The 22,000-nt window shown below is 39.3% G+C and overlaps 1 protein-coding gene and 1 long non-coding RNA gene across 4 annotated transcripts in view; both read left to right on the top strand.

The window, feature by feature from the left end:
• The window catches only part of LOC102076086 (low affinity immunoglobulin gamma Fc region receptor II), a 120,097-nt gene extending 113,476 nt beyond the window's left edge, over positions 1-6,621 (top strand). The window contains exons 6-10 of one of the 3 annotated variants that reach the window (XM_025904946.1): positions 1,489-1,767; positions 3,089-3,202; positions 3,338-3,406; positions 3,698-3,748; positions 5,744-6,621. In XM_025904946.1, the coding sequence (XP_025760731.1) occupies positions 1,489-1,767; positions 3,089-3,202; positions 3,338-3,381 (437 nt within the window). In that variant the 3' untranslated portion in view covers positions 3,382-3,406; positions 3,698-3,748; positions 5,744-6,621. The remainder of the gene's footprint in view (positions 1-1,488; positions 1,768-3,088; positions 3,203-3,337; positions 3,407-3,697; positions 3,749-5,743) is intronic. The other 2 variants (XM_025904947.1, XM_025904945.1) reach the window with 2 other exon arrangements.
• Positions 6,622-12,666: 6,045 nt separating this feature from the next.
• LOC112845533 (uncharacterized) lies at positions 12,667-13,273 on the top strand. The gene is made up of 2 exons (XR_003218374.1): positions 12,667-12,967; positions 13,144-13,273. It is a non-coding gene; the product is annotated as an uncharacterized LOC112845533 (long non-coding RNA).
• Positions 13,274-22,000: the final 8,727 nt, after the last annotated feature.

The following is a 22,000-nucleotide window of genomic DNA, read 5'->3' as shown; positions in this document are numbered from 1 at the left end:
GTTAATTGGTGAATCTAAATTGCTTGTAGGTGTGAATGTCTCAACCCGGTAACAGATGAGCGACCTGTCCCGAGTAGCTTCCTGTTAGCTGCGATATGGTCCAATACCTTGTGACCCTAAATTGTTGAAGCAGAAGACATTAATGAGTTTGATTAAAAATAAATGCAATGATCAACAATCAGATTTGACATTTTAGTCAAAATATTCAGGGTTGGAGCCACAACCCAAAAAGACATCAGTGCAAAGCAGGAAAGGTAGGAAAATTGAAGGAGGTAAGTTAAAATAATGTTGCTGTTGCTATGCTTACCATCCTCACCAACACTAGACAGGAGGCTAGCATATTGAGATTATTCCCTTTAAACCCACTCCCAGACCTTAAAGAGGTGTGTGTGAATGTACCTGTGCACTGATTCTGCAAAACATAAACAAGAACATTAAAAATGATGTAGATGTAGTAATTATTTATTTTATTTATAAGTAATTTTTTTATAGAGTGTAATATTTGTGTTTCTCTTTGCCTGCTTGTTTTTGTGACTAAAATAAGCAATCTGGTGTTGTCTTTGTTCAGCTGGATTATTGTGAGATCAGGCATCTCTGAAAGAGGAAAAGTATCTTGATCACATCTATCAAAACTTCAAATGGCCTGCAGCATTTATTTTGAATGAATTTTATATTTTTTTTTCTTATGTAAAACAGTCATTTTAAAACCACACCTTAGCGGCATCAGCTCATCACACCTCCACTGCATTTAAGGCTGGACTGGATCCTGAGTTTGTTGTTGTTGTTGTGTGTGTGGCCGGCAGCTGACAAGCTGCAGCTGAGAGCTGAAGGAGCAGCAACAGAAATAAAGTGTTGAAAAGCTCTGAAATGTGGTCGGGTCTGATGTGCGTCTGTTACAGTTTGGAAAGTCACAAGTAACGCAAACTCCACGAAATTACAAATAATCAAATCATATGAGAATGCTTAATGAGGGTCACAAAATGTTATAGAGTCTCTTAATTAAAGTTTTACTATTTCAAATTCCTCTTTGCAGCTATAATGTGTATTTCCTCCTGTGTGGTCTGACATCTGAACCTCAGATTATGAGAAGTCTTCTTGTGAATCTGTTGTTGTGGTGGGAGCAAAGAGACACCACACAAAATAATGGAGAGGAGTAATTTATAAATAAAGTAAAGCATCACAATGAAATGGAGCAAAAAACGCATTCACTGAAAGGATAAAAGGCATCATGGGTGTGTGTAAGAGTGGAGGAAAGTGAATTACATCAGTAATCAGTAAACACAACTTGGACCCTTTTACCATCCTGTGGTTATCAAAAAGAAGGATGTACTCATAGCATGGCAGTTTGGTCTTATTGCTTCTTACGTGTTGTTGGAAACCTAAATAGAGGTATAGTGATGTTGAATTCTGACAACATCAGGGCAGTGCAATCCTAACCTGTTTGTGTGGTATAATATATTTATTCTTTCTATCTTTGTCTAAACTCAACAGATCAACCAAAGGCTCAAATAACTTCTGATATGAGAGACGTTCCAGTAGGGGGCAATATGACCCTGATGTGTTCAGTGAACCCATTATCATGTGAATGGAAATACTACTGGTACAGAGATGAGAACTCCTCTGAACCCCTGACCACACAAGATGCAGTTTTCCACTCAAATGGACAAATCAGAGTCTCACAGGAAGGACTCTACAGGTGCAGAGGAGGAAGAGGAAACCCAGTTTACTACACAGAGTACAGTGATCCCTTTAACACTGATAAAAATGGTAAGTTTTTTTCAGCAGTAAGTTTTCTACTAATACAAACTGTGAAAAAAAAGTTTTATTTTCTCCATTTTGTGCCTGTATTATTGATATCTGAACACATTTGGCATCAGATGTGCAGAGCAGAGAAAATAATTATCAGATGTGAGATCCACAGAGACGACACTCAGTGGGAATATGAACAGAGGTCTACCAAACTTCCAAGGAAAAAAAATAACTGTGGAAGTTAAAACTGTTTATGTTTGTTTTGTTTATTTGTTTGTTTAACTCTGACTGAAACTTGCAAAGGCAGAATGAAATGTGCACAGCAGTCTTCAACAGACTGAAGTGCTACCATTTTTTTAATATGTTTTATAAAATTATACAATTTTTCAAACTCCCTCTTCTTCCCTCATCCGGATTCTCTCTGGATTTCCATCTTCTTCTCACAGTCCACAGAGTTGGAAACTGCAGGCAGCGTAACATTTTCAGTCAGACAAATGTCCCTGTGCAGCTATAATGTGCATCTCCTCCTGTGAGGTCTGGCCTCTGAACCTTACACTAATGAGATGTCTTGTGTTTCCTGGTAAATCGGTTGTTATGAACAGTACCTGTGAGGGAAGCATCATGCAGAGTACAGGAAGATATTAATTTATAAATGTAAAGAAGAGTAGTGGTCAAATAGATTCAGAAAAAAGAAAGTCTATCATGTGCACACTGTAACATGTTTGTTTTATGGGGGAAAATATGTTTCTAACAGATAAACCCCGTCAGTCTGAAAGACAGACAACACAGAGATGAGACTAGAGGTACAGAGTGGAAAACATGAGGGAGAACTAACTAAATATAAACCATAAAGTGATGAATAACTAAAGCTGAAAGTTTAGGCATGAATACAAGAATATAAATGAATATAGAAACAAAAACAACAAAGAAAGAAAATAAACCATAAAGAAGCCATATGAAGTATCAGACCTGAAATACATGCTAAATATAGAAAAGTGACACTGGGGACGTAAAATAATACAAAACTACTAAAAACAGAGAACACAACACAAACTTAAATCACTTTACAAACCTAAAAGGAATCATGATTGTTATTTACAGCAAGTGGTCCCACTTTTAAATGTTGTCAAGTGTGGCACATGTAGTGAAGAGGTTATATAATATTGTTATATATCTTTAAATTAAAGTTTACTTTTAAGACTTAAAACTAATGTTTTGCACATCATTTTGTTGTTGTTGTTAAGGTTATTTCTATCCCTACTAGTGTGACCAGATCAGCTGACTCAACTGAGTTTGGTTAAGTTTATTAAACTTAACAGTTCATTTTCCTTATTTGCAATAGCTGTGTCCAGTCCTTTATTTCTTGTTCTGATGATCACTGGACTCATTTTTGGAGTCATATTTATTTTGCTCCTGTTCCTGTTCCTGTACAAAAAGGTCTACAAAAAGAAAGGTGAGACATATTTTACTCTTTAAAATATTTAAATATGGAGATGCAACATTCCAAAACTGAAAACTGTTCACAATATTATATAATGCATAATAAACTATGTGAACGTTAATGTCTTATTTTGAATTGTTATTAAAGGTTCTCCTGACAACCAGAGGGTGAGTCATGATGAAAATCAATAACAAGTCTACTCCTCTCTTCTTCATGGTTAGTTTTTTTTTTTTTTTTGCGTAGTTTAAAATATCCTGATGCTTTTCTGTTCTGCAGCTTTAACACTGTTGAATTAAACAAAACTAAGACAATAACAAAATTTAATCATGTACAGCATTTATAAGTAATAATAAATTTTCTAATTCCACTGTATGATTGTGCTTACACTGACATTAAATCTAATCTTATCCTATCTCGTCTTGTCTTAGTATAAATGTTACTGACAAGAATACTTGTGTTTACATTAGTATCACAGACCTGTGGTGACTCGTTTTCTCTGACTTGTAGGTGATCGTTCTGTCTATGAAACAATCAGAGGCTCTGGAAATACTCAAAACGGTACAGTATCAACTTTAATATATAGCTTGTGGAAGCTATGTGATTATAAAATAACAGTGATTATCACTAAAAACAACACTAACATTATTATTTTAGTTTGACCAGAGGGTTTTTACACCTATAGTTATAATGAACTGCAGAGCTGTTTCAGACTGAGAGTATATTTGAATATATTTTACAGAAGTTCAGTGTTGTTCATGAATCCACTGAAAGAGAGCATTCATCTAATGTGCTCATTTAAAGCAGAATGTATCTGGAATTGTGAATTTATTAATTTATCTGTGCTTTACCGCAAGGGCGTCGATTTGGCATGGACGGAGGGGACACGTCCCCACCAATATCCAGCGATTATTGAATTGTCCCCACCAATAATTTGATCGCTTCTTGTAAAAAAAAAAAACGATAGAAAGAAAAAAAATCGATCTGTCAGCGTCTCAGTCACCCAGCGGTGCAGAAAGAGTTAAATTACGTTCTCTACTGGAGTCCGACCTCATGTGACAAATATGGCCAATGTGATTGGCTGAGCTTTTCAGGGAGCTCTGTTTAGTTTCAGCAGCGGCAAACCTGCGCTGCGAGGAGGAGAGGAGGATGGCAGCAACGAGGAAGAACGTGCATATAAGAAAGTATTTTTCAAAGAAACCTGTAAGTCACTTAAAGCCAAGTTCACTCATGAAATGTGTCCGTCATAATAACGTTACAGGCTATGCTAGGCTTTGGCCCACATCAGTCTAAAATTGTATGCAACCATGAATTACGTGTTTTGGACACTAACTGCACAACAAGCAGCTCTATTAGTTCTCCCAGTCTCAGAGCAACATGTCTAATTTTGATTGAAACTGTAAGAAAAAACGGCAGCCTCGAGCAAGCCAGGATATTAGTTTAAAGAGGCTGTTAGAATTATATGTCTCTACGTTAAAATGTTGGTGACACAATAATTTCATCCTAGTGGCACTGACATATTCATAGGGTTAATTTTTGAGACAAAATATCATGAGGTAGTCATGATTTTGCAAATATTCCATACCACTTATTGTAGTGCAGTTTGCACTACAATTGTTTGGCTGCTGATGTAAATTGATTGATTAGTGTAGATTTGACAAAGAATCTGAATTGTCTCACTTTTTATATGGCACGAATCAATGTGTTATTTTATCAATATGTCCTAGTGCAGTCAGAGGGGAAAAGCCAGGGCCAAAGGTGAGGCACATCAAGCACAGAATAATAATTTTGTGGTCATCTTAGATGAGTTTTATGGACAAAAACCACCAGTTCATTTAGTGTTCTCTTAGTGCTAATGTATAAGAGAAGTTGGTGTACTATAACTGAAGTAATCGTGTTAAGATAAGATTACCTTTCATTTTGTCACAGCAGAAAGTGGACAGTGCAAAGTTATATAGCAAAAATTAGAATACAATAAGAATAATATACTGTACACAACTGTAAAGAATAGAATAAAATAGAATAAAATATACATTAGGATAAAAATAGAATACAAATGTTATATACACCTGAGTAAAAATACAACTTACAACGTCTTATGTGTGTTTGATCAGCTGCAAAAGTCTTTGTTGTGGAGTCTGACAGCAGTGGGGAGGAAAGACCTGCGAAATCGCTCCATCCCACATTTAAGTCCTTAAAGTCATATTCTTTTATTGTCTTGACTGTATTTGAAGCTATTTTTATTTTTGTATGATACCTGATTTATGTGGAATATGGCTGAAGTAAACTAAAGTCTGAAATACTTAGTCATTTGTTTAATAGTAATTTAACATTATATAATTCACATATAAAACTATGAATTGTAATTTTACATGTTTTAATAGCATGTAGAATAGCATATGTAGGCAAGTATATTTGTCCTTTTTTATCAAGAAGCAAAGACGAAAAGGAGAAAAAAAAAGAAAAAGGGCGGGGTTCGGTGGTTGAAACACCCGTCCCCACCAATGCCAAAACCAAATCTACGCCCTTGCTTTACCGCCCTTGCTCTATATGAAGCTGGGTGACCCGTGTGATGTAGGTCCACTGGCTCCTTCTTGCGGAAAGTCAGCGATTCTTTCTATCGAAACTGGGTGAGCTATGAGAAATGACAGTAGTTTGAGCATCTCCTTTCCTATAACTCAGTGGTTCCCAAACTTTTTTTTTCTAGACCCCCTTTTTGTTTTACAAGAAAATCTTTGTTGTCCAGGTGAAGCCAAAGACAAGATATGCTTCATCATAGTCTTTGGCTTGGAAGGAAGTTGGGTTGGAAACACATTTTATTTTATTTTTTCAAATTCATACCCCCCGCCCCCCTTGCAATGGCCTCCCACTTTGGGAACCACGGTCATAACTGAAGACCTTTGTCAGGTCCCATTCCCCCATATTTCCCACCATTCACAGACCATCAAGTTGCAAATTATGGGCACAAAAATACATTAACGTTTTCTAGTAAAGTATTTAGGTTTAACATTTAACTAAACATCTGAAATATGTTTTAAAAATGATTCTCTGATGTTTTGTTTTTATATTATATTTTTTAATTCTCATTGAAAAAATGGAAATATCAGTAGGAATATTTTGATAATGTAAACATTAAATCATCATTATAAGTGAGGCAACTTTCTTAAAGGTTCATTGATTACATTATCTGTGTCAGTGTTTTCATTTTAAATGGTTGTGATTTTCTCCTTAACATTGTACAATAAGTTGGTTAGAAATCATGTTAAATACCATAATATAGGCTTAATAGTGTCTTTTTTTCCAAATGGATATTCCCATTAAGTATTCATGTTCTTTATAATCGAATATTTTTTTATTAAAGCTTTTGTATAACATTTCATGTAACAACAAAAAGTTTAAAAAGTGTTATATGTAATGTTTGTAGTGTGTGAAAATGTGGCTTTAAATTCAGCTGTTTCTTTGTTACAGTAGATATAATATCTTCTACATTATCCCCAAAGTAATGAAGAATACATACAGTATTCATAAATAGTGTATGGATTTGAATGTATCATGTATTTCATGTCTATTTTTTTCTATACAAATTTGCAATACATTTGTCTTTATGGACCTGGAACAGCAAATAAAGTGGTGATCATTATCTTAAATTGTTATGTGCTTCTGACCTTTTTTGAGGGATGAGTGTGGTTTTACAGTTTATTTTAAGTCAGTGTCAATCATGACCATACATGTACAGTAGCAGTGAACAAAGCCCAATTTTCTAAGACAACTGGCAAATATACAAGAATCTCATGCATTGGCCTACAGTAGCAAAAAGGTTCAATCTGGTGGAATATAGTAAAAAAAAAAATTCAAATGCTTTTCTTCAAAATAAAAAACCTGACAATACAGAATGCATTGTTTTATACTGCAGTGGCAGAGAGATTTAAAATGTGGTTTCAGTGGAAGTCAACAGGACATTATTCTCCATTGCACTTCACAAAGCAATGACATTACAATTAAATCCATTTTGCTGCTGATCTTTGACATGTCCAGGACTCTAATCACCACAATTGTCCCTTCCCCTTACTACAAATTATATGCAAAATAAACATTTCAACAACAAATAATTAAAATGTTTAAACTGTCATTTAAAGGCTTAAACTATCTGAAGATTTATGGAAATATCTTATTGCTTGATCATTGAGATCAAAAGATCTCAAGTTGATTGGGTGATTTACAGTGTTGGGTAAGTTACTTTAAATTAGTAACTTAGTTACATTACTAGTTACTTCTCTAAAAAAGTAACTCAGTTACTTCAAGTTACTCGTTACTTTCAGAGTAACTAGTTACTAGGGAAAGTAACTTTGGTTTTACTCAGAATTCTCTTGTTAATGTGTTGCTTCCGTAACTGGATACCCAGCAAGATTGCCAGTCTTCTAGCTTGCTTACTTGCCACAAGTGCACTGTGCCACCTACCAACAGAAAGGAAAAAATAATGTGCACATTTCCACGAGAGAAATCCCACGCCTGGACCGTCGTTGACCGCCACCATGATTCTAGCCTGCTTTTTACATCCAACACAAAAACTGCAGTCGTGGTGCTTTCGATTGTACTCAGAACTTGGAAATTCTGCCTTCTGAATAGGAAGATGTAGGTAACACCAGACTGCAGATAAGCTGCATACAGAGCTGGACTGGGACAAAAAAATCGTCCCGGGCATTTTGACTAGAGACCGGCCCACCATTATAGGAAAAATCATAAAGCCTTTGAATGAAAACAAACACTGTTGTGACAGTGATGTACACTGTTCTGATGGTATATATGTATCAATCTATCAATTGTTTGTTGTAAGACTCAGATAATTATTTTTTTAAAAGCGAGACATTTTAAATGAGAATAATAAAGAAAAGTATTTCTTTTTGCCCCCCTTTCCCTGTTAATGCCCTACCTGGCCCCCTGGCAAAACTTTGCTAGACCCGCCCCTGCACAGTTACCAGCTGTCAGCTACGTAGAAAAGGATCCTGGTGTTATTTGTCTCTCAGAAACAGTTCATAACTTCCCTTCAACTCACTCATGTCACCTAAAAGGTAAACCTGTTTCTACATCACCTGTTCAGCTCTGATGATTCAGTAAGGACATCTCCTGGTTTCATCTGCATGTTTCCCTCTCACCAGATAACCAAACCATATCATGACCAGCAGCCTTACAGCTGTAGCTCCAGCAAACATCAGCTGATACTAGAAATTAATATTAAATAAATTCTAACAACAGCTGATCAAGCTTAAACGTGCTGCTGTTGTTTAACGCGACATCCGCTGGTTTCCTCTTTCTGGCGCAAAGTGGGCGATAAATAAACAAGAGAGAAAAGCCGATCAGCTGATCACTGATCAGTTTCATGATTGAAGTAGAAACAGGAGAGAATGAGAGAAGAAGAGGCAGCTGTGCAGCTTCAGCTTTGTGTCTTTTTCATTGTAGCTGAAGTCCGGGACAAACTGTGTTCCTTTTCACCTCAGTACGAAACGCGTAATATTTTCTCTGAATACCAGACGATTCTGTTTTTAGGGGACGGTTAGCGTGTTCACACCGAACGCGATAGAGGCGGCCAGAGCGTCAGGTTTACATGTAAAGTCAATGGAAAGAGCGCGATGACACGCGATTGCGCGTCCAGCGAAAATTCGGAGGCAGATTTGCGTCGCGAAAACGCCAAAACGCCTGAAACGCGCGTCAGTGTAGCGCGTGGGGCGCGTTTGACTCGCGAAAAAAACCACGCGCGTGAATTTTTGTGTTGCATTTTGTGCATACGCGTGTTTCGCCTCTACCGCTCGAGTTGGAAAATCTGAACTCCAGCGTCAAATCGCGCCGCGACAACCAATCAGGAGCCTGGTGACGTGGCTGTGACCTACTAGGTCAAAGGGGCAGATCCAGCCAAAGCCCTTCATTCTTTAATGGAGGGAAGGCTAATCAACGCCGTAGCAAACAACCCGGACCTATACGACACCAGCTGCTTTGTGTACCGAGACAGGAATATAAAGGACCGAGCTTGGAGGAAGAAATGTGAAGAGATCGGGCAACCTGGTAAGTTCATTAATTTCTCTTTTTACATTTTTCACTGACCCGGGGAAGCCGCACAAAAGCTAGCAAGCCACCGCTATTTTCCCACTGATGTACAAATACCGTTCTGCTTTTATGCATGTTGTCATATAGGAATATATTTTGTTTATTAATAAACAGCACACAGTGGTCCCGCTCATCCGTCACTGCCTCGCTTTTTCGCTGATTTCTTTTTTTTTTTTTTTTTTTTTGCACAGTACAGCATTGCATTCTGCAGCCTGATTGACAAATCTCCTCCATGCTGTGTCTCCTGCGCTTGTCAAATTTATCATGTTTTGTTTTGATAACCATCACATCCAATAGATTAAAACAGCACAAAAACACCCATAACTATGACCCTCATTCGGAAATAGACACCTGCACCGCGAGGGAAAAAGGCGCACGAAAGTGGCAGGCAGACGAAGACAAAACATGGCATAATACTTTTACGTTTTGCAATCTACAAAGGTTTGCACTTTGAGAAACACATTGTGAGAACTGTGACTAATGTTCATGTGTGTGGGGAAAAAAAGTGTATAGAGTGCGTGGCGAAGGGCTAGTTATTCTGACAACCCCTGCTGCAATAAATGAGGGACCACTGTATATACTTTCTCTATGACTATTGTATTCAACCTGTTAACATTTAATATTGTCTTGACAGAACCAACTGATTCTGCAGCAGAGCATCCCCTGTTGCTTCTCCTTGCTCCCCAGTCCCTGAGCTCCTGCTGCTGCGCCTACAGGTATGCAATTGTAGCATCAGATGTACAGCAGCACTGATAGCTTTTTACTCGGTGGGATTCCCTTGTGATCACCTTTACTAAATATCTACAACTAATCTGATTATATCCTGTTTTTTGTTGTTGTTTTTTTTTTTCTCAATGTTGAAATTAAAATCTAGTAGCAGCCTTCTCATTTCTTTGTGTTTTGTGCTGTTTTACAGGCCCAGAGAGGAGGACAGCTCCGAGGCAGATGAGGGACTGGTCCCAGGACGGTCCATCGGTGGTGGAGCTGGCCATCCTGGTGTCCCTGAAGAGGCCACGCCAGTCTCCAATGGAGCATTTCCTCCTCAGCCTTGTTCCTGCTCTGGAGAGCAGCTGGGTCCTTTTTATTCCTGTCTCTCTGTTAATACTTATTCTATATATTTATGTTTAATGTTTTTCTGTTTGAGAATTTTAATATTATTTCAAATAAACTTTTATAATGACTAATGTCTCAGTTCTACTACACAGCAAATGTTGGCACACGACTTGACACATGTAGAATTTATTTCATATTATACTAATGACAGAATATACTAATACAGTGGGATGCAAAAGTTTGGGCAACCTTGTTAATAGCCATTATTTTCCTGTATAAATCGTTGGTTGTTACAATAAAAAATGTCAGTTAAATATATCATACAGGAGACACACACAGTGATATTTGAGAAGTGAAAAGAAGTTTACTGGATTTACAAAAAGTGTGCAATAATTGTTTAAACAAAATCAAGCAGGTGCATAAATTTGGGCACCACAAAAAAAGAAATGGAATAAATATTTTGTGTATATCAATGTGTGTGTCTCCTATGTGATACATGGGGTGCCTTTGTCTGGACGTGTTTCCCATTCAGAGCTCCACAGCAGAGAGGGAAGTTCCAGCGCTCCTGGAATCCCTCTGTGATGGACCGCCAGTCTCCAGGTGAAGGCACAGCCATGAAGTCGTCCACTAGACAGTCCCAGATGGCCGTCGCTACCTGGGGGGTGATCTGGCACACCGTGGACACACCGACTCTGAAACTGAACGCGATGGTCCTGAAGGAGTCCCCGGTGGCAAGGAACCTGGACAAAATTGTTCAAAATTAGTATTATGTGTACTGCAGTTACAAAATACATTATTCAAATTCCAAAATACTTTTGTGATGTCAGATTTAAATTACAAAACATAAATCTTACATAAAACATTTTCTAATTATAAGGATAATTACATAATATATATTAGATATAATATAAAACAGTCAGTTGTGTTTTGTTTTAACTTTACCATATCATAATTTGATTGGTAGCAACTTTTACCACTACAGTGTGTCAATCACTCATAATTCCTAGACATGTCAATCAGGTAGGAATGAAGTAAGACATTAATAGAAATAAAGAGTTGTATGTTGACATGTAGCCCTTTCCTTGCTTAAATCACTGTTAATATTTTTGAAAAATTAACCTGTGATAAGACATAGCATATCAAGATAGAATATGCTAGATAGAACCATATAACTAAAGATGAACCAAACTGTTCACAATTTTATCTAGCTCTCAGTTTTAAGAAAGGCTGCTGACCCCTGTTATAGAGTCTGACAGCTGCGGGGATTATATACAAATATTCAACTATACCAGAATTAAACCAGGTCTAAAGAAAAAAAAAAGGAGTGAGTATCACTACAAAGATTAACCCACAGTGGTCCTCATACCACAGTTTGCTATCAGTAAACACCGACGGCATTCACTGATAGCATACCACAGCCATGTTAGCAGTGTATAAACGATAGTTTAGCATATATTAGCACAGGTATCAATAAAGGACTACTGTATTAAACACTTTTACTAACCTCAGGCAGATGGACAGGCGCTCGCTCTGCAGGTGGGATTGAGCGCCTGTAGTTGGTGTCTAGGCGGGCGATTCTGGGACCGACGCGGGACAGCAGGTCCTCAAGCTGGGCGAGTGAAAGACGGTGATATCGCTGAAATCGGCCGTCATCCAGGCGCAGCTCCTCGAGCAAGTGGTGAAACTCACCAAACTGCTCACGCCTCTGGAGGACCTGATGGACCCAGGTACGGCAAGGACGTCCTTAACGCCGCTGCTCTGCTCTCCACAGTAAATAGAGGAGGGAGACTCTCTCTTCAAACGCTAGCTCGACAGCTGCCATCTAGCAAAGATACTGTCTGGCACAACTTCCTCCCACATCCCTCCCACATTTCCGGTTCACGCGCGTCAAAAGATGCAATTTTGACGCGCGATGGATTTTTCTTGGACACACGTTGAGGTGCGAATGTGCACGCGTCAAATTAGGGGCGTTTGGGGCGTTTTCGCTCGCGCCTATCGCGTTCGGTGTGAACACACTGTAACGGTGCGCACACACCGAACGCGATAGAGGCGGCCAGAGCGTCAGGTGTACATGTAAAGTCAATGGAAAGAGCGCGATGACACGCGATTGCGCATCCGCTATGGCAAGCCATTAGTGCCAAAATTCGCCACGTTTCTAACCCGTTTGATTAAGAAACGGCGTAAAAAACGCCGTTTAATTTTTCAAAACGCCGAAAAAAGCGGCGTTCAAAGACAGACGAAAACGCCGTTTTTTCCGCCACTCGGCAGGAAACGCCGTTCATAGATGCATAAAAACGGCGTTTTTTACGGCGTTCTGTGCTAGCTGTAACGGCGTTTAAAACGGCGTTTTATTGAAATTATGCAGGGCACTCCCCATGGTTCCCTCATCCAATTACTTTCAACTCATTTCACCCAATCAAAGAAGAGGAAGTGCAGACCACACTAATGCATCACCGATTCACCTTGCTGCTAAGTGATTGCCTATTCGGTATCAGTGCTTGTCACAGTATTGACTTGTATTATAATCCCACTATGCATTTTGATGTGTTTAAGGCATGATCAAGCAAACAAATGACAGAATACTTTTGCTGAAACCTTAACTGTGTTACCTGTTATGGCAGCTAACAGGTAATGAGCAGAGCTAGCTCTGCTCATTTCTGAGCTTCTTTCTTATTTTCCTCTTTACTTCTCTTAACCTTTAACTTATGTCTTAGCAATCAGATTCTGCCATCATGCATTAGCGCTCCGTGCTAGTTATGTTGACTTTTCTCTTCTTTTCTCTCCACTTTTTCACCCGTAATTAGACACTCGGCGCATGGCTCCTTTGTTTACGTTAGGGATCAGCTGTTAGCGCTGCGCCCTGCAGCTGCGCTACCGGCAGACAGACCCTACGTCCCCAGTGAGGGAAGAGACGGGGGTGATGTCTCCCGATAAGGACACCTTACACACCATCTCTCCTTCCTGTAATCACTGTAAATGTGAGATCGCTCCCTGATATGATTGAGGAGCTAATGACGCTAACCCGGTCACAGTGGCAGTACCCCGACACTGCCCGGTACTCCCTCTGTGAGTAGGCTGCCCGGCTTCCAGCTGCTGCGGCCGGACAAGACGAGAGACAGCGGTGAGAGGAAAGGAGGGGGACTGGGCAGTGTTTGTTAAAGACCACTGTGGGACCTCTGGGCACATTGCTGTGAAAGAACAACTCTGCAACAGAAACATTGAGCTATTAGCCGTTAGTATCCGTGGAGGCAGCCTGTGACTCTCTGTGGTCCGCAGACTGCAGACGCAATCTCCGACTGCTCTTCTTCTAATATCAGGGGACTTTAATCATGTCTCGCTGGACTCCACACTGCCCACCTTCACCCAGTATGTGACCTGCCCCACCGTAGGCAATAAAACATTGTACTTAATGTATGCCAATGAAAAAGTGGCATACAGTTCATCACCTCTAGCTGCCCAGGGAAGATCTGATCGTAATTAGTGCGCCTTGTCCCTGTGTGCAGCACTTGTGCACGGACCCACTAATCACCCACGCAGTGCAGAGATGGTCCGCGGAGGGCATATAAATAAATAATAAAAGCAAATAAATGACAGAATGCTTTTTCTGAAACAAACGGAGACCTTAACTTTTATCAAAATACCGTTTTACTCAGTTTAAAGTAATACCACTGTATAATAGCCTTCAAATTTAATAATGTTAACAGCATCTCAGGAATATTTTTGCCCCATCAACATGCATTAAAAATAGATATGCAGTTTTGAATCAGACCTGTATGTACGTTTTCTGAAAAAGTGTAAATAAATAATCTCAAGAACATGAAATAATTGTTTCCCATGTAAACTGGAGTTGTCCTTGTCAATGTCATCAGAGTACTCTGGATGTCTTGCATGAATTTGAAACAGAGAGTGGCACATGACAGCGTTGCACATAACATAACTAGTTTACCTGTATGACATGAAGTAATTAAAAAAAAGAATCCATGTAACTTGGTTATGGCTTCTTTCTGATAACTGTAGATACAAATGGGCTGCAGTGTGCATTATCTTGACAAAAGTATAAGATACTGAACCCGCTGATATGATGTGGTGGAGGAATACAAATACCTGGACACCCACATTTATACATTTGCTGACCTGGAAGATCAAAACAGAGGCTGTACACAAGCAGTGGATGGGCAGGCGGGTTTTTGAGAACAAGCTTGTGTGTGCACCAAAATGTTAATGACAGGTGTTCTGTCAGTTCAGGTGAGTGCAGTGCACTTTGATGTGTTCTTCTTGGATCAGGAGAGCAAGCTCTGTGATTGGCCGCGCTTCGGAAGCTGTGGTGGAGAGGAAGTGAGTGAACAAACTGCCATGCATCATGGATATTCCTCTCAATCCACCTCATCAGGTACCTCTCTAAAAGTGTGACTCAGGTCTGTTGCCCCAAAGGATACAGGAAATGCACTGATTTCCAGGACAGAATCGTGTCTGTTTAATGCTCCATGATGATAACTTTCCTATGAGCGTTTGAAGATCACTGACATCATGGCTTTTAGCCTCATTGTTTCTGCAAAGAGATTTCTCCAGTCACGGAATCTTTTGATAAAATATATTTTTATGCCTCTAGAGGATGGAATATTTTAAGTCTACAACAAACAAAAGAAACAACGTCTATTTATAGATGACCAGAGATCAAAGCGGCGATCATCCAAAGAGCCTCTTTCACAGTGGTAAATCCCTACAGGTCACCATAAAAAAAAAGCCATTGATTTGTAGTTGAGCGTTAAATTGCATTGCAACTGAGCGGGTATAAAGTACCGGAGAAAATAGATTGAATGTTCTTTTGTTATGACTGATTTCTGGTCTAGTTACAGTTCACCAGCTTTAATAAAGTCATGTCTACTTGCAATTTATGTGTAGTTGACTGGAAAATTAAAGCAGCGATCACTTGGACTATTCCTAGCACCCCCCCCCTCACAGTGGTACATCCCTTCAGGTAGCCATTCACAAGTCTTGTACAGTAGAGCGGGACATTACATTTACTCTCAGCGGAATTCACTGGAGAAGGCATATAAGTTCATGCACTGCACTGGCCTGCACCACGATTATTATAAGGTAAGAATGAATTTTCTTCTATTCCTTATTTTCAGTACAGTAAAAAGTTCGTTAATATAAAGAAACAAAGAACTCATACTTTTGTTATATTCCGTTACAGAGCTAGCCTAACGCTTCGATGCTTTGTTTAGCCTTGCCGTCGCCTCGGCCACCATTGACCCAGACTGTTGCTCTGTGGTTGCTTTTTTTGCATAGTACTAAAAAAAAAAGTAAATCTGTGATATATGGTAGGTAAACGTAAAGGTAACTATATAAATGTGTTCAATGACTTTGTTGCTTTTGATGATTGGAGAGCACCCGCTTCAATTCGCAAACGAAAACTTTAGACTCGATGGCTCACGCGGCATGCCCACGTGACTTTACGTCGCATGCTCAATTACGTGGCTCTAATATTAGAGCCACGTATTAATATTAATATTAGATTTAACTCTACAGCCGAGTAATTATCCCAAGAGCCTTTTTCTAGTAAACGGGATTAACAGACTGTCAAACCATGAAGTCATAGTGCAACACCAAGTTGCAATTTCAGTAAACTCATCTGAATTAGATCGTGACAGATGTTCCGAATTTTCAGCTTTTGATGTCCACCCTGATAAGCACGCATGTGCCTTTTTAAATGCATGTATAGTTCTATCTACAATACCAGGATTTAGTAATACAGTGGTGTATACAAAGAGCCAAATGAGACTGTTAAGCTATCAGTAAACCCGACACTGCAGACTGAAAGACAAACCCCATGAACTGAAAACTGACCTTAAATATGAGTGCGGCAAATCCGCAGTGAAGAGAGATAATAATATTGATTATTTTAAAAAGTTCCAAGAATCCAAAACTAACGCACAGGAAGCCACAAGGTAGACAAACAAAGTGTACAACTTGAAACAGAACAACAGAGTAAGGAGCTGAGGAAAGCTGAGGGCTTAAATACTTGCGCAAGTTGATTAGGGAGAGAGGACGCAGCTGGGAGAAACAAGACACAGGTGAATTGAATCAAACAAGTATGACCAGTGGAAGCAAAAGCAAGTGCACAAAAGACTAGACGTCAACAATATAAAGCAGTAACCAACTAAAGATAGGACACAGAAATGCAGACTTTGCACTAGGAACACAGAATGGCAGGAGAACAGCCTCAAAGAGTAAAGAACAGTATATGCAGAAAATAAAGAATAAAGTTAAAAGACAGCGTGGTCTTCAAGAACCCAGAGTACAATACAAAAATGTTGTTTTATTCAATTGAACAAAACAATGTAGACCATGTTCATTTTTTTAATAAGTTGGAAAAAATAAAAGCTAATGACAGCATTTAAAATAAAAAAGATGAATAACATAGATGGGAACATTTGACAATGGAATTGTAACATTATCAAAACTGATTTTTCAGATATGCAGAGTAGAAGATATGGATATTCAAATTTTTAACTTGGGTGTGTGTTTGAAATATGAAAATATTGGTTGACATCGTTGACATACTGTTATTAAAGACAGGAATATGTATGAAGAGTAGATTCAAAAGCTCTATTAACAGAACTATAACCTGTTAGAATCTGACATTTATTTCAGATGTATTCTGTAACCGTTCACAGTCTCAATACTGTGACAGAGTGTTTCCAAAAGTGCTCAGTCACAATTTTCAGAAGACTAACATGGAATTTTTGATTTATTTAAATATATAAACCTGTTGAAAGTAATAATTTAAATTTTTGTCTTTGTAGGATCACAGTAATGTTTAGATTTCTAATACAGTCCAAGTTTGTCCACGAAAAAACACCAGCAAGCAGGGTATGTCCTACAACTATCGTATCACTGTAATCGAACTCTCTTCCTTAAACAACAAGAAACATGAAGTGTACTCAGGAGCAGATTCGAGCGCAGGCTCAGAGTGAAGTTAACAGAAAACGTTCTTTACATCATAACCATCATCATCATCATCATTTATATAGCACTTTAAAAACACACCTGGTAGACCAAAGTGCTGTACAATAGAAATAGAAATATAGTAATAAAATAGAAAAAACAGACAAGTATGTGTATGTGATGCAAAAGGTAAAATTAAAAACAAGGCTAGAATGCGTGAATGTTAACTTTGAGTTCTACAACTAGGAGCAAAATGCTATGAACATGGACTACGGTAGTTCATACTCGAGGGAACAGTAACATGATCTGTGGCTGCCGGAGCTTGGCAAGTGAAACAGTGGTGTGAGAGTTGATGGTGGAGCGGCACTGTGGGACCCATTTTTGTATTGTTACCTTATGTGTGCCGCTACGGGTCACCTTTTGTGTTTTTACGTATGGTGTGTTTATGGAAATGTATTGAAGATAAACGTAACTCAAGCCAGGTGTTTTTGGTCAGAACAAGCAGTTTGTAAACTCTGCGCTGTTATGATAAATGACATTGAATAAAGAGAAGCAAATAAAACTGATGAATACAAAAACAATCTTAACCGTACAAGACAAGTATAGATTGAGTTGGGCTGTTACAAGTTTAATTCATAACAGTTACATTGCCTCACCCCTGCCATCAAACCCTTCAGTGGCTTCAAGTGTAGGCATAGCCTCTACAGGTACTGCAGCAGAAGGAAAGCAGAGTCAGGAGGGTCTTGGAAGAAGTTCAGAAAAGATCCAAATAGGCAGTCTGAACAGTCTTACTTGTTTGCAGGTGGAGTAATGCACGAATGGATAAAAAAGAGTGAGCTGTTGAGGAGCAAATGGAGATCCGTGTCCAGGGGAGTGATGCTATTGCGAGTGTGAAAGGTTGTCCAGGAAGTAACTAAGAAGACATGAACAGAGAGGTAAGTACTAGAGCTATGAGCAACGTGAGGCCAATAACTGACATTGGTTAACAGATAATATGGCAAAGACTGGTTGTGAACGGTGGTCTTAAATACAGCTGGCTTGATTTGTCTCAGGTGGTGATCCTCAGAGGACCGATGAAGTAGAGCAGCCAGCACCCCAAGTAGAGCAGGCACTGTGGAAAAATAGTTGTGACTCAACTAGACCATTACAAAGTATGGCCTGGAGGATTTTCATCTCAAGGTGCAAGAACATTCTTAATGACTGTACACGGCGGCTGCTGATGGACGATGTTGGGCCAGATGTGCTACAGTTAGCGTTAAGGAGGTATGATCAAAGCAAGATCGAAAACATTTAACATTTAAAATGTTTAAGGGGAATATGGCCTGAAAATATAACATGAATTAAGAAGTAATTTTTTGATATCTTTGAGGTTGGAGACTATGCAGAGAAGCCTTCAGTGGGCAAGAGGAAGACTGATCAATGTAACTGCAGCAGATCAACTTCTGCGTGACTTGGCTGAATTGATTCAGGAGGTCGAACTGTCTACTCAGCATGGCCAACAAGGTAAGCACATATTGTGTCGAGTCCTTGACTCACCAACAGTGTGAAATAAATTATGACTCTGTCTTAACCTATTTTCCAAATATTTACCTATTTACCTGATATATGGGGTGCCTTTACCTATTTACCAAACGCTTATATATTTTCAGGCTGTTTTGGATACCAGGCACCAGTGGTTTTCAACAGAGGTAGAGGTAGATCCCTTTACCGTATCACTCGGGAACAGCTTTCATTCCTGAAGTTATGTGGATTCACTGCACCTCAGATGGCTGATATTTTGAATGTTTCACTTCGTACAATTCGAAGACGTCTGTGGTCAGTGACTTTTGAAACCAGTGTGACTTTCATTTCTTTGTGACACACACTCACTGTTTATTCAAATTAAATGGTATTGTGAAATTGTAAACATTAGTATATTTGAATGTGCACCACTAGTCAAGTAATGAAGTGTGCTGTTATGGTAGTGATAAATTACTCATGTTTTTTTGTCTGATTTCAGACAGTATCATTTCACCCGTGCATCAATGTATGCGGAACTGACTGACAGTGCCTTGGATGAACATGTGCAGGACATTGTTGCTGGCAATGAACAAACTGGTCCTGAGGCTGTCAGAGCCTCCCTGCGAGTATGTGGACTACGTGTACAGCGAAGGAGGGTTTGAGCAAGCATGTTACGGATGAATCCTGGAGCAGCTGCCCTTAGAGCAGTTTTGCGGAGACCAGAACGAAGAACATATCAGGTTGCAGGTCCAAACTCATTGTGGTACATTGATGGAAATCACAAGCTAATACGGTAACCAACCACACTGATTTGTTGAACACCTATTTTGACCAAAGTGAAATTCAGCATTACATCAAATATAATTGTTGAACAATAAGACACCTCCAATAGAGCCAGGCCCTGGGATGGGCAGTCCTCTAACACAACTGGTTATGTTTAAAGGGGAAGATGAGAGAACACAGACAGCGCAAGCAACATACAGAGAAAAATTCAAACTTGACATGTAATAGTGCCATGTAAATCAATTAAGAGTGTATTTTCCATTGTTTCAATAACAAAGCAGAAATAATATTTTTCTTCTTATGGACCACGGTTTTAGGTGGAGGATAGTCATTCATGGGGCTATTGATGGATACAGTCGTCTTGTGGTCTTCCTTCATGCCTCAAACAACAACCGTAGCAGTACCGTTTTATCAAGTTTCATCAGACCCGTGGTATCCTATGGTGTACCCTCGAGGGTCCGGACAGACAGAGGAGGGGAAAATAATGCTGTCTGCCTGATGATGAACATTTTCAGAGGCTTTGATCGTGGAAGTGCCCTACGAGGAAGGAGTACCCATTATCAGAGAATTGAGAGGCTCTGAGGTGATCTGTGGTGAGGAATGCCCAATGTCTACTGTGATTTATTTCACCACCTGGAGGAGGAAGGCATCATTGACATTGACAATGAAATGCACCTTTGGGCTCTCCATTACATCTATCTCCCAAGGATCAACAGAGATTTGAAAGACTTCACTCAACAGTGGAACAATCATGGCTTGCGGACAGAGAGACACTTGAGCCCTTTACAGATTTTTGTCCGAGGCAGCCTCCAGCAACAGGGCCGAGCCTCAACTGCCATGCAGGACATCTTTCAGACTAGAGCAGCTGCTGCTGATGGGACTATTGGTGGGACAGCTGATGGTAGTGTGACAGCCACTGAGAGTGAGACGACTGCTGCTCAGGGCTTAAGTACGGACTCTGGTGGTGGTGGTGCTCATGGTACAGATGAGCTGGGACTGCTAGTCGACTGGCCTGAGAGGATTAATGTGCCAGACATTGAATTTACTCTGGACGGACCGATGATGGAGCAAGTGGTACAACTATTTAATCCACTAACTGGCACCAGAGGGAGTCATGGTATTGAACTCATCTCTGGCTTAATATACTTTCTGGACTCCACATATCACTGACACAGTTCAATTAATGACTGAAACATAATAGCAGCAAGTGGAAAGACTTCAAAATATCTAGATGACTGGATACATATAATGTGAAAAGTTATAATACGTGTTTACTATGTACCATTGAGTAGTGGAGATACAAGAACGAGCTGTGTGACACTGACGATAAAAAATGTTGAGTGATTTTTAAAGTGTATAAGAAGGAAGTTGTGAAATGGAAAGTATACAACTGAAACTGAATCTCGATAAAGTCAACTTGATTAATCTAAAAGTTACAGCTGTTGATATTGATAAATACAACTATAAAGCAGTGACAGTAAATAATTAAAAAATAAAAAAGTGTATAGTAGGTCTTGAAGTGGCTCAGTATAGTGTAGTAGATATAAAGTGGTTTAGCGTGTGTTTGATGTTGTGACAGTTCACACCGAGCACATTATGTTTTGCTTTGTACAGATTATGCTTTGTACAAACATAGTTCTGAAAATACTGGACTCCAGTGTAAAATGTGAATAAAAAAAAGAGCAAGCAGTGATTTGCAAATGTGAAAGGCAAAGTTTGTTCACAGTAGAACATAGAAAACATGTCAAATGTTTACACCGAGACTATGTCGTTAAAAATAAGTCCATTTTAATTTGATGGCAGCAATATGTTTCAAAACAGTTGGGATGGGGCAAGAGAAGGCTGGAAAAAGTGTTACTAAAAAGAAACAGCTGCAGGGATATTTTTTAAAAGTAACAGGTCAGTTACATGATTAGATATTAAAAGAGCATCTTAGAGAAGCAGAGTTGCTCTGGAGGAAATATGGGCAGAGGGTTGATCAATCTGCAAAAAAACTCCATTAACAAATTGTGCAACAATTTCAGAATAATGTTCCCAAGTGTAAAGTTGCAAAGACTTAAAATGTTCCATCCTCTAGAGGCATAAAAATATATTTTATCAAAAGATTCCGTGACTGGAGAAATCTCTTTGCAGAAACAATGAGGCTAAAAGCCATGATGTCAGTGATCTTCAAACGCTCATAGGAAAGTTATCATCATGGAGCATTAAACAGACACGATTCTGTCCTGGAAATCAGTGCATTTCCTGTATCCTTTGGGGCAACAGACCTGAGTCACACTTTTAGAGAGGTACCTGATGAGGTGGATTGAGAGGAATATCCATGATGCATGGCAGTTTGTTCACTCACTTCCTCTCCACCACAGCTTCCGAAGCGCGGCCAATCACAGAGCTTGCTCTCCTGATCCAAGAAGAACACATCAAAGTGCA

The sequence above is a fragment of the Oreochromis niloticus genome, unplaced genomic scaffold, assembly GCF_001858045.2.
Source record: "Oreochromis niloticus isolate F11D_XX unplaced genomic scaffold, O_niloticus_UMD_NMBU tig00007810_pilon, whole genome shotgun sequence".
In the NCBI taxonomy this organism is placed as follows: domain Eukaryota; kingdom Metazoa; phylum Chordata; class Actinopteri; order Cichliformes; family Cichlidae; genus Oreochromis; species Oreochromis niloticus.
The sequence above is the reverse complement of the archived record's forward strand: the minus strand, read 5'-3'. Positions and strand labels throughout refer to the sequence as shown.